The sequence below is a fragment of the Miscanthus floridulus genome, chromosome 7, assembly GCF_019320115.1.
Source record: "Miscanthus floridulus cultivar M001 chromosome 7, ASM1932011v1, whole genome shotgun sequence".
Taxonomy (NCBI): domain Eukaryota; kingdom Viridiplantae; phylum Streptophyta; class Magnoliopsida; order Poales; family Poaceae; genus Miscanthus; species Miscanthus floridulus.
In genome coordinates this window covers 111,210,791-111,223,545 of record NC_089586.1, presented here as the reverse complement: position 1 = coordinate 111,223,545, position 12,755 = coordinate 111,210,791, and the positions used below count along the sequence as shown (strand labels likewise).

The following is a 12,755-nucleotide window of genomic DNA, read 5'->3' as shown; positions in this document are numbered from 1 at the left end:
TGGGCACATTGAGGTAAGATGACCCCAAGTGCGGCACTTGAAGCACTTGACATGCTTTAGCCTCTCTTCTTCTTTTATATTCTTGAGCTTCTCAATATTTGGGCAACCATTTGCAAGGTGTCCCGCTTCATGATACCGGTAGCACATGGTATGAGAGAGCTTTCTTTATTGTAGCTTCTTCATCTTTCTTTCTTTCTTTCTTTCTTTCGCCCTTTGTCATCTTCTTCTTGAAGCCAAGGCCATATTTATCACCATAGTTTCTTTGAGTCTTCAATATGTGCTCAAATGTGACTTTTGAGTTGTAGCACCTCTCTAACTTACTGCTCAATTTCTTCACTTCACTTTTGAGCTCATTGTTCTCCTTCAAAAGGTTAGTCTCACAAGACATAGAAGTAGAACAAGCATCTATTTGTGAAGAGCATGGCATATCTAATAAATCATCATAAGAGGTGGATATATGCTTCTTGTCTACATCACAAGGGTTAGCAATAGTATGTGATTGATCAATTGACCCATGTGATGAACTCTCATTGTTTTAAGTTTCTTTATAAATACTTTAATGAGAGAAGCATGTTGTTCTAATAATTCATTATGAGACGCAAGTAGTGTCTCATGATTCAATTTAAGCTTATCAAGTGAAGATTTATATGCATCAAGTAATTTCTTATGTTCTTCACAAGAGTTCTTTAGAAATGAGTTTTCATTTTCTAATTTCAATGTTTTAGCTTTCTCATTTTCTAAAGACATAGTCATACTAGCAAGTCTACTAACAAGCTCATCATATGAATCAACATGATCAACCACATCATCATTTGATACCTTAGTGTCACCTTGTGACATAAGACAATGTGGTGTGATGGTTGGGCTTGTAGTAGCATCATCATGGCTTGAGCATGAACCATCATGACCATCAAGTATGCATAGGGTAGCATCATCACTTGCAACACTTGTGGCATCATCATCAACGTTGTTAAGTGAACTTATAGTAGATCGATCATCATCATCATCACTTGACCGTGAGATGGAGCAATCTTTCACAATCATCAAATTGTGATCATGCTCGACACCCTCATGCACCTCCTTCTTAGGCTCATCCTCCTTCTTGAATTTGCCATCATCCCATGTGGAGGAATCACCGAAGGTTTCCTTGATGGACTCCCATATCTCACAAGCGGTCCCCTTGTAGTTTACTTGCTTCATCAAATCAAAATGTAAAGCATCCAATAGAAAACAACAAGCATGTGCATTAAATTCATAGAGGACTCTTTGAGCTTTGGTTAGAGTTCTATGATCTAAGACATGGGTGAGACCACTAGTGATAGCCCACCAAAATTTAGGTCCCTTTACACAAAAATGATCAAGCATGTGATTTTTCCAAAGTGCAAAGTTTGTGCCATAAAAAATATGTGCCTCACAAATATATAGCCCATTAGACGCCATCCTCTCGGATCGGTGAAGACCATAAATGAGAGATCGGGCTCTGATACCACTTGTTAGGTCGAGATGGCAGACTAGAGGGGTGAATAGTCCTTTCTAAAATTAATCACGTCGGCTAACCAAAATAAGTGCGAAATTAAAACTATTGGTCTAGCCAAAACTACACCCCTCTATTTATGTTCTCTAGCACCTTCCAAAGATACTAATTAAGCAACAAAGGTGCCAGGCTAACTAGAGCTCACCTAACCAATTCTAGGAGTAAGGTCACACAAACCTATGTCACTAGTATTTCAAGCAATGAGGGAGCTCCTACACATGTTAGTAAGCAAAAGCACAAAGGCAACTAAGCTCACTAACAATGCTCAATAACAAGACAACCAATACCAAATTAGAGAGCGTAAATACTTAGCTATATAAACTAAGCAAAGTGACTAATAAGGTTACATAAACCAAATTAGCCACGTAAGGGAGCTACTTCTATGCTACACAAGCAAGAAGGTAACTAGTGAGCTACACAAGCTAACTAATTATAAGAGCAACTACATAAGCATAATATATATAAAAGTAATCACAAGTTTGTGTAAGGGGATTGCAAACCAACAGGAAGAACAAGGTTGACACGGTAATTTTCTCCCGAGGTTCACGTGCTTGCCAACACGCTACGTCCTCATTGTGTCGACCGCTCATTTGGTGGTTCGGTGGCTAATTAGCATCACCCGCCAAGCCCGCACATCAGGCACCGCAAGAACCTACCCTGAAAGTGAGGGTAGCTCAATGACACGCTCAACTAGAGTTACTCTTCACGGCTCCCGCGGGGCAAGCTCAATGCCCCTCACAAAGCTCTTCTCCGAAGCACCGCACAAGCTTCTTGCGGGCTTCGACGGAGACCACCACCAAGCCGTCTAGGAGGTGGCAACCTCCAAGAGTAACAAGCACTACTGGCTTGCAACTCGATCACCTAGTGCCACTCGATGCAATCTCACAATGCAACACACTAGAATCATACTCACTCGCAATCGATTCGCACTCTTGCAAGCACAAGTGAGTTAGAGGGCATCCAAGCACTCCTACACAAGCCACATACGCATGAGGGTGCTCAGCAAATAGCCCAAGGCCGGCCACCACTTCTATTTATAGCCCCATGGACTAAACTAGCCGTTATTCCTTCACTGGGCAAGATTCAAGATGATCGGAAGCGCAGGTCATAACGACCGGACGCTGAAACCCGGCGTCCGGTCACTAACAGAGAGGTTCCAGCGACGTTTTTCAGCGACCGGACGCGTCCGGTCATCACTGACCGGACTCTCCCAGCGTCCGGTTGCTTCTAGACATGCTAAAAGCACTGACCGGATGCTGGGACTGGACTCTGGAATCCAGCGTCCGATCGTTTTTCACGCAGCGTCCGGTCACAGACCTTTTGGCGCTAAAACGGCTATAACTCTTAGCTCCGAACTCCAATTTTGATGATCTTGGACATTTTGGAAAGCTTACTCAGAGGGCTACACATCCCACATGCATACTTGATCCAAATAATAATGGATCAAAGCAGTATTCTAATCCAAGGACCATCCTATAGTTCGAAGTACACCAAAAAACATTTTTCTCTTCTCTAAGTTGATTCACAACAACTCTAACTTTTTCTCCTTTGCAAATGTGCCAACACCACCAAGTGTACACCACCATGTGTATGTGTGTTAGCTTTTCACAAACATTTTCCAAAGGATTAGCCACTCAACTTGCCATGCCACTCGATCCTAGCAATGATGCAAAGTTAGATCACTCAAGTGGCACTAGATGACCGATATGCAAACAAGTTTGCCCCTCTTGATAGTACGACCATCTATCCTAAACCCAGTCATCAACTTCTCTACACACCTATGACCGGTGAAATGAAATGCCCTAGTTATACCTTTGCCTTGCGCATTTCATTTCATCTCCTCCAATATCGATGCAACACATGCACCAATATGATCAACAATGATATGATCCACTTCATATCATCACGTGATCATATTAGTTCATCGATCTTGACTTCACTTGCTTTTTACCGTTGCCTTCGTCCATCGGTGCCAAGTCTTGCTCAAGCTTCACCGCCACGCAGTCCATCGCTCCAAAGCCTCCAACTTGCCCTTCACGCTTGCAACCGGTCCATCAAACCAAGTCTTGTCTTAATCTTCTCCACCTTGATCACATGACTCAATGTCATGTCTCATGTGCAATAAGCTCCTTCATCATCACATGTGCGAGCTTTGCAACATCTCTAAACTATTTTCACCCTCACGACATATGTTGCTCACACACATGTACTTGTGGACTAATCACCTATGTATCTCACATAAACACAATTAGTCCACCTAGGTTGTCACTCAATTACTAAAACCAAACAAGGACCTTTCACTAACTTTGTATTATGTTGTTTCCCAAAAAAAATTTGTCTTCTGTTTGTTGACTTTTTCTCTTGAAAAAATGTTCTCTCAACCTGCATTACCAAAAGTTCTTTACAAATATAATTTTACAATATAATGTACAATGCCCTACGACTGAAAAACCATCTTGGAGGGAATAATGACCCACGAGAGATGAGATGGATAACACTGACAACAACTTGACTACTTGGGGTCTTGAGTATAAACTACTCAAATATCTTGCAATCATAAAGGCTTGATAACACAGAGAGAGAGAGCAGATATCTCATAAGGTGAAGCCTTGGAAACTCAAGAGAGTGCATCGGCCACCTTGTTGTAAGAGCTTTTCTTATACATGGTCTTGTAAGATGAGCCCATAAGTTTTGTGGGAGCCTTTTTATGCTGCCATGGTGTGGAAAGATTTTAACCATCCAAGTGAGTCAACCTTTTTGGTCTGTAAGAATGATGAAGGGTGATCTTTGAAGGTAAGAATGTCTTTGGCCAGTGTAGCGAAGAACGTCTTCACAGAGGACGCAAGAGGACATGCTGCTACTGTTGGAGTTCCCCGTCGCCGGTGGTCAAACATGCCACATAGAGGCGCACGCGCGGGAGGCCATGGAGGAGGCGACGAGGATGGCCATCTCTGCAGTTGTTGTTGTTTCTTCTTCTTTTGGCATGAGCAGGCGAAGACGAGGTGGCCAGGGAAGCAGGTGGGGAAGGTGAAGGCGAGGGCGGTCATCTCTGCTATTGCTTCTTCTTCTTATTCCGGTGTGAGGGCGGAGGCAAGGTGGCTGGGGAAGTAGGTGGGAAAGACGGAGGTGAGGGCACCATCTCTGTTGCTGATTCTTCTTCTTCTTGGGGCTCGCATGGGCGGAGGCGAGGTGGTTGAGGCCGAGGGTGGGGAAGGCAGAGACAAGGGAACCATCTTCTGCTGCTACTACTTCTTCTTTTGGTGTGCACGGACGAAGGCGAGGTGGTCGGGGAAGTGAGTGGGGATGGCGAAGGCGAGGGCGCCATCTCTACTGCTTCTTCTTCTTTCAGTGTGCGCAAGCAGAGGCAAGGTGACCAGGGTTGAGGGTGTTAAAGGTGGAGGTGAGGTGGCTAGGGAAGCGGGTATGGAAGGGGGAGGTGAGGGTGCCATCCTCTAATGTTGCTACTTCTTCCGGCGTGCATGGGTGGAAGCAAGGTGCCTGAGATTGAGGGTGGGGAAGGCGGACGAGGGCGACCATCTCTGCTGCTTTTGCATCTTGTCGTGGGCGGGGAAGGTGAAAGCTCTAGTTTAGTTTTGGTAAATTAATGAAACCCTAAGTGCTAACCTAGTTTATCAAAGTGATCATGAGATAGATAGTACATACCAAGTGGTGAAGCGAATGAAGATCATGACATGATGATGGTGATGCCATGGTGATGATCAAGTGCTTGGACTTGAAAAGAAGAAAAAGAAAAACAAAAGGCTTAAGGCAAAGGTATAAATAGTAGGAGCCATTTTGTTTTGGTGATCGAGACACTTAGTGAGTGCGATCACATTTAGGATCGATAGCCGTACTATTAAGAGAGGTGAAACTCGTATCGAGATGCGGTTATCAAAGTGACACTAGATGCTCTAATTCATTGCATATGCATTTATGATCTAGTGAAGTGCTAACACCCTTGAAAATATTTGTAAAAATATGCTAACACATGTGCATAAGGTGATACACTTGGTGGTTGGCACATTTGAGCAAGGGTAAGAAATTTTACCGGCGGAGTGTCCGCCCGTAGAGTGCAGACAGTCCGACGGTGCCATCGGCGTCCTGTATAGAAAAGACCGGGTTTCACAGAGTATAACAGACGTGTCCAGTGGCTAAACCCAGGTGAACGTGGTTATTGTAAGTGACCGAACGCTGGTCTCGGTAGGATCGGCGTGTCATGTCAGTGGCAGTAGTGAACGCGCGGTTTCGGTCTCATGACCGGACGCTGGCGCGAAAAATAACCGGATGCTCAAGGCCTGAGTCCGGTCAGTATGACGTATGATGACGTTGAGTGACCGGACATTGGGTGTGTTCGGTCGGGCATGACCGGACGTGTTCGGTCGTGGTTTTTTGCTTCTGGTACCTTACTGAAAACGATCGGACGCTGGTATTGGAGCGTCTGGTCACTACTTAAGTATACCGATGACCGTTGAGATCGGGTGATCAGCGTGACACGTGGCAAGCATCGGGCGACCGGACGCTGAGGTCCTGTGTTCGGTCGATATGACCGGAGCGTCCGGTCACCCCGTGTTGTGCCCAATAAAGGAGTACAACGGCTCTATTTCGTGGGGGCTTCTATTTAAGCCCAATGACCGGCTCTAGCTCACTCTCTTAACCATTTGCATTGACATAGCAATCTTATGAGCTTAGCCAAAACTCTCCCACTCATCTCCATCATAGATTCAACATCTTTGTGAGATTGAGAGTGAATCCAAGTGTATTGCTTGAGTGATTGCATCTAGAGGCACTTGGTGTTCGTGTTTCGCTGCAGGATTCGCTTGATACTCTTGGTGGTTGCCGCCACCTAGATGGCTTGGAGCAGCGAGGATCGTCGAGCGGAGGTTGGTGATTGTCTCCGGCTCCGATCGTGGTGATTGTGAGGTGTTCTTGACCTTTCCCCGGCGGAGAGCTAAAAGGTACTATAGTGAATTACTCGTGGCTTGTGTGATTCTTATCTTGTGTTGGTTGTGCGGCACACTATTGAGGGTTTGGTGTGTGATGCCAATTAGCGCGTAAACCTCTAAGTGAGTGAATCGCCACAACGAGGACTAACTTGCCGGCAAGCAAGTGAATCTCAGTAAAAAATCATTGTGTCATCATTTGATTCTGAGGTGATTGGTCTTTATTGGTATTTATCTTTATGATTGATTGGTTCACTCCTCGACACATAAGGCTTCCGGCTTGACGACGTGTGAAAGCAAGTGGCTATCATGCGGACGCCGGACCTGTTGGGGAGGTGGGTCGTGGTGAGGTGAGCGAGAGGTGAGGCGAGCGGCACCTAGGGCCTGGATTTGCGGAAACGTCCACCCCCTCGTCTCTACGAAGCCTGGCTAACATGTGGTCTGTGGCCTCAGTGGGCCTGACTAGGAAGCCCAAACAGACGACCAGACGTTCCAAAACAGCTTAGCAGTTGGCCACCCTACCGATTCTAAAAAAAAAAAGTTAGTCACCCTACCGTACACGCCCACTGTAAAAACTGGTCCATCGGCCGAACTCGTAACAGCGACCACGATACGAACTTGAGCAGTCAGCTGTGGTTACTGGTTAACGTACGTAGGCGGAAGGTTAGGCCCATGCGATGCGGCCCGTGGGCGCGAAGCGGCGAGAGAGGAATCCCTTCCTCCGCGAGTCGCGAGCCGTGGAGATCCGTCCCACTCCAACTCCAGGCCATCCCCTCCGCCTCAGACCTCGGTGCAAACCTGCCGCGAAAATAGCAGCCGCCCGTTCGCTTTCTCCCCACTCCTCCCGCGATGAGCGACCCGCGGGGCCGCGCCGCCGGTCCCGACCGCGACGGGGACGACCCGCACGACCTCCCGCTCGCCGAGGACGCCAACGGCGAGGAAGCGTGGCAGACGCCCGAGAAAGAGGCGGTTGCCGTGTCGGAAGGGGCGGCTGCGGAGGGCGGGGACACGACCCCGGACGCCGAACCGGAGAGCGATGACGGAGAGGGAGGAGTGGGTTCCCCGGATCAGGCGGAGCCCAATGCGGGCGGGGAGCGCGCACCGCCCGTGGCCGCGGCCCAGGAGCTGGAGGGGATCGTTGGCGGCGCAAAGGTGGAGACGAACGGCGAGGACGCCATCAGCCACAGCACCGACGGGGAGGACGACGAAGACGATGATGGAGACGAGGAGGACGATCGCGACGACGACGACTCCACCCCGGATGCGTCCCCGAGGGCTGAGGTGAAGGTGGAGGGCGAGAGCTCCACCGGGATGGCCCAGAGTGGCGCCGGCCACCGCGTGGAGGTGGAACCGGACCCCTTCCTCGACGGCGATGACTCTGGGACGGAGGAGGAGCAAGCCACGTTCATGGCGGAGCTGGAGCACTTCCATAGGGAGCACAGTCTCGAGTTCAAGCCGCCCAAGTTCTACGGCAAGGGCCTCAACTGCCTCAAGTGTGCATCTTAACTATACCTCTCGTTCTCTGAGCTACTCCTGTACCATCTTTTGTTGTCTAAACGCACTTGGCCCCTGTTTGCTATGTTATAATCCAGGTTATGGAGGCAGGTCGCCCACCTGGGAGGCCACGAGCAGGTACGGCTGATTTCATTATCACGCACAGGCACTTGCTGCTGTAGATACAACAGAGTGAAATTTTCCATAGTATCACTGATATCCGTTCCTCGTACAACTGAAATTACAAGCTAGTAAAATACTGATGATCTGTAACAGGTTTCACTTCTTTTTCATTATTGCGCTGCTCAGCGCTTTGTATGTGGGCATTAGTTCAGTTGAATATTTTTGCTTATTCAGGTAACGATTTGTAAACTATGGCGTCAAGTTGGAGAGACTTTCAGGCCGCCAAAGTAAGGGCCTCTTTTCACAATACATGTTAAATGCAACCTTGTAGATGATTCTTTTTATGCCATGTAATCATCCTTTGATTCACATTCTTTTGCAGGACCTGCACGACTGTTTCTTGGTCATTTCGAATTTTCTATGAGAAGGTGACGCACTAGCTGCAGTCTTTTCCCCATAAATTTCCAAGGAAGGCCTTTGTTTACTTTATCCATAGCGTAGCTGAGGAGCATTTTATCCATGAACAGAACTGTAGTAATTCTCAACCTTACTTCAGTTAATTTGGAGAACAAAAAATTACATCACTCGAACTTAGTTTGGTTCTTTTAAGTTATAGATACAAATCTTTTCTGGACTCAGCCTAACAAATATAAATATGGAGCTAGAGGTACTACACCTGTCAGTGAATAAATTTTAACCTTGAAGTGCCACAGACTTTTTTATCCATTTCGTGATAATGATACTTTATGCTGTTAATTGTTTAGAGCCAAACAAATATAAGTGTTTTTTTTTCTTATCTTTTCTTGCCTTGTGGGAACAAATATGGCAGTTAGTTGTTTGACATGCTTTAGATGCTAGCCATACTTCTTTTACTCCTTCAAATCCTTGTTTATGCTTTAGATGCCAGATTTTCTATTGAATATGATTTTCTATTGAATATAGTACTCAGTAGTCATCGCACTAAGGTCTCATGTTATATCTATTCATTGGTTTCCTTGGTCTGTTAACTGATGAATTTAGGCACTTCTTGAATACGAAAAACACAAAGTCCGGACTGGTCAGCTTCAGATACCACCGCCTGGTTTACCACCGCCTAGTGGTGCTGACCGTGAGGTAAACCCTTTTCTTTTTAAAGAAAGAATAAACAGTGCATCTTTAACTTATATATTTCTAGTTAGCACACATATCTATATTTTGTTTAAATGGGTTCATCTTATTGGTTTAAATATAATGTACACAGATTTTATCACCTTATATATTCGTTTTCATTAGCTGTGTAGAATTAGTACTTTGATATAATTGAAGATTAATGTCAGAGTCAATCTATATTCAGGTAGACATAAGCGAATTTAGTCACTGAATCGCTGCCCTGTTTCTAGCTGGAAACCTGGTGTCAGTTGTGAATCTATGTAATATTGTAATGTGCGCACTATTCAAGGAGGCTGCTTGCTAAGGCCCCGTCAATATATCTGAGACTGCAGAAAATGTTCTGTTGTTGAAATGTGCAAGTTGCTAATTTTAATTTGTTTTGACAAGTTCCCTGACGGTTTTGTAGGTGGTTGTAAATCAATCATCTTCTGCCAGAGTTAGAAGGGATGCTGCAGCGCGTGCTATGCAGGGTTGGCATGCTCACTGCCTCCTTGCCAATGGCACTCACGGGGATAACATTTTGAAGGTAATAGAATTTCCTTTACTGGGATTCACATTTTGTTTGCTTACTGTTCTCGTTGAAAAAATATTCACTTTTCTACAGGACAAAGATTCAATACCACTTTCAAGTCGTGATAAAAAACTAAAAGGCTTTGGTACGCTTCACGATTATTTTTTTTAACGCAACACGCTTCATGATTTTCTGTTGCTAATGTGCACTATGCTATTTTTTCTCATGTATCTTTCATGATATGTTTAGGGGTGCTCAAGAGAAAGAAAGCATCTAGTCCAGACTATGCTCTCAAGTCGTCCCGCTCAAAAATAAATAAATCACAGTTAAGGCTCCCTGTACATTCATTTGGCTACTTCTATATATTTAAGCATTGTATGCAATATGTTAGATGAAGAAGACATGACTGCTACTATGCAATTAACAAGAGAAATCCAAAAGCTTGTAGTGCCATGTAGTGCAATTGAGCTCATCTGGAGGAAGCTTTGTCCATATATTCGGATGCTGTATGACAGTTTCTCTGGTGTGGTGATTCCTGTTCTCGTATGTAATGGAATGCACAATTTCAGGGAAGATTCTATGGTCATTGACGTTGGAGAACCGGCCGACTGGGTGAAGATCAATGTGCGCCAGACTGTAAGTTCAGCTTGTATTGTTTTGTTAATAATACTGTGCAGAGTATTATGTGTATGTTTTGATTATAGCCTGTACCATGAAATGATTGTTTTCACAAGGTAGCTTTGCTAGTAAACTTCCACTGAGTTTTGAACTGAAGTTACACCGTTTGGTTATTGCTTCCCTGCAGAAAGATTGCTTTGAAGTCTATGCACTAGTTCCTGGACTTCTACGTGAGGAGGTGAGGAAGTATGGTGCCATTCATGTGGAGAGCCTAGCTTTAAATCTTTTCATTGGCCTAAAATAAATCCTTTCGGAGATAAATGGAAGATAAGCAAAAGGAGTTTTCCTTGAAATGAGGCCATGCCATAGAGGAAATTGTTAATTTTTTTTGTTCTGATCTGATGGTAGCAGGTGCATGTTCAATCAGATCCTGCTGGACGTCTGGTTATCACAGGGGATCCAGAGCAGCCTGATAATCCTTGGGGGATCACTCCGTTCAAGAAGGTGGTAGCTTCACTTTGAACGCTAACACAAACACATTTGTGAACTCAGTTTAACATGTAGTGAATTTTTTGTCTCAGGTGGTCAACTTGCCATCAAGAATTGATCCTCACCAAACATCCGCTGTTGTCACGCTTCATGGTCAGCTATTCGTGCGTGCACCGTTTGGTCATCCTGATATGTAGATATGGAATCCTGTTTACTTCAGTTTTGTTGACTGCGGTGCCTCTTCACCAGTGATATTCCTTGATATTACTAGGTCCGTGATTTGTGGCCTCTCAGGCATTCCTTGCCTCAAAATTTATCTTGTTTTCTTTGATTTCATGTATTTTGTTTATTGTGCAGGGTTTATGTCAGTTCTGTTGAGGAAATAGGATTTCATTTGAGCAGATACATGATGTCAAGCTGACTTAGCAGAACCGTTCTGTGGTTGGATGCTGTTTGCTGGTGTTGCGATCTGTTATCACTTTTTTTTTCTTTCTAAACCCACTCCTTTATTCTTCTTAATATAATGATACATAGCTCTCCTGCGTGTTCGAGAAAAAAAAACAGTAGTGGTCATAAAATTAGCTGGTTCATGCATGTATTCCAGTTTCATGGTGAGATTTTATAGAGAAAGGAGATGTTGGTCGTAGTAGGGCCAATTTGACATTATGATTACTTATTATTCTTTATTATTATTCTTCTGTATTATAAATGCCTCTCTGGGTCACTCCAGGGCACCCTAAAGTTGCATTTTTGTGCATAACGCCGGTTCGTCTGGTTTATGAAGCTAATTGCTCTCTCTATGTGATAGAAGTCTCAACTGTGTTTCAGTGGATCGTATTGCTTCAGTGCATAAAGCCGGTTCCATTTGTTACAGCGAAAGAAATTAGGGGGTGTTTGGTTCCACCTCGTAAACTTTAATCGTTGTCTTGTTGGATGTTTGGACACATGCATGGAGTATTAAATATAGACTATTTACAAAATTAAATGCACAGATTGAGACTATTTTGCAAGATGAATTTTTTAAGCATAATCAATCCATGATTTGACAATATGGTGCTACAGTAAACATGCGCTAATGACGGGTTAATTAGGCTTAATAAATTCATCTCGTGGGTCACTAATGGATTATGTAATTTATTTTTTTATTAGTATTCGAACACTCCATGCGACACCCCTACGTAACACCTACTAAACTTCACCCCTACGTAACACCTACTAAACTTTAACCGGATCCAAACATCACCTACGGGTTAATTAGGCTTAATAATTTATTTTGAATTCAATTGCTTGTTGAAAAGCTTATTTGTATGGCCATACAGCATCACTACTGCTACCTGAGCCTTGTTCCTGTCATTTGTACGGCCATACAGGGCTTTCGAAGCCCAGATGCTCCTTTCAGAAAAGGAGTGTGGTTCGGCTGTTTGGCGCAATTTTTTGAATTACAGAAACAACACTTGGGGCGTGTTTGTTCCCTGCCAGACTGGTCAGACAAGGAGAGCCACATGCCCGAGGACAGGCCCAGCAGGTACAACACCTGCTTATTTGGTTCCATTTTCTAGAAGAGTCAGTTTAGATAGAGATCTTGTTTGTTTGCCTGTACGTTGGTATGCTGCTAGTCAGACAGAGATCTTGTTTGTTTGCCTGCATAATGGTATGCGGTTTGTTTGCCTGCTATGCGGTTTGTTTGCCTGCTATGCGGTCACCTTGGAGTGTAACATGCTAGAGTTGCCATCCAGTTTTTTCTCTTTTCTTCTTTCACACATTTCTACGAACATATTGGACGCACATGCTCGTTCATGGCTGCAACCATGCTGCTGTCTTCGTCGGCCGCAGGCAGCAGGCGCACTGTCGTCAAAGCTCCTGTAGCGGCGGGGTTGTGCTCGGGATTGTCCATGCC

At 44.8% G+C, this 12,755-nt stretch overlaps 1 protein-coding gene across 2 annotated transcripts; it reads left to right on the top strand.

The window, feature by feature from the left end:
- The first annotated feature begins 7,203 nt into the window (after positions 1-7,203).
- Positions 7,204-11,668, top strand: LOC136464270 (AT-rich interactive domain-containing protein 5-like). Of its 2 annotated transcripts, none has more exons than XM_066463232.1 (13): positions 7,204-7,967; positions 8,067-8,106; positions 8,326-8,378; positions 8,474-8,519; positions 9,112-9,204; positions 9,647-9,766; positions 9,845-9,896; positions 10,001-10,076; positions 10,321-10,387; positions 10,557-10,607; positions 10,778-10,873; positions 10,951-11,129; positions 11,216-11,668. In XM_066463232.1, the coding sequence occupies exons 1-12, from the start codon at positions 7,324-7,326 to the stop codon at positions 11,053-11,055; spliced, it is 1,443 nt and encodes a 480-aa protein (XP_066319329.1). In that variant the 5' UTR covers positions 7,204-7,323; the 3' UTR covers positions 11,056-11,129; positions 11,216-11,668. The 2 variants fall into 2 exon arrangements, with proteins under 2 accessions (XP_066319329.1, XP_066319330.1); XM_066463233.1 differs by having other exon boundaries at positions 7,207-7,967; positions 10,781-10,873.
- Positions 11,669-12,755: the final 1,087 nt, after the last annotated feature.

Bases quoted from the DNA above. Each gene is read 5' to 3' on its own strand.
- LOC136464270 (XM_066463232.1), top strand. From the start codon at position 7,324: ATGAGCGACCCGCGGGGCCGCGCCGCCGGTCCCGACCGCGACGGGGAC. The intron at 8,107-8,325 runs GTACGGCTGATT...TTGCTTATTCAG, and splicing joins ACCTGGGAGGCCACGAGCAG to GTAACGATTTGTAAACTATG. The intron at 9,897-10,000 runs GTACGCTTCACG...TGATATGTTTAG, and splicing joins TAAAAAACTAAAAGGCTTTG to GGGTGCTCAAGAGAAAGAAA.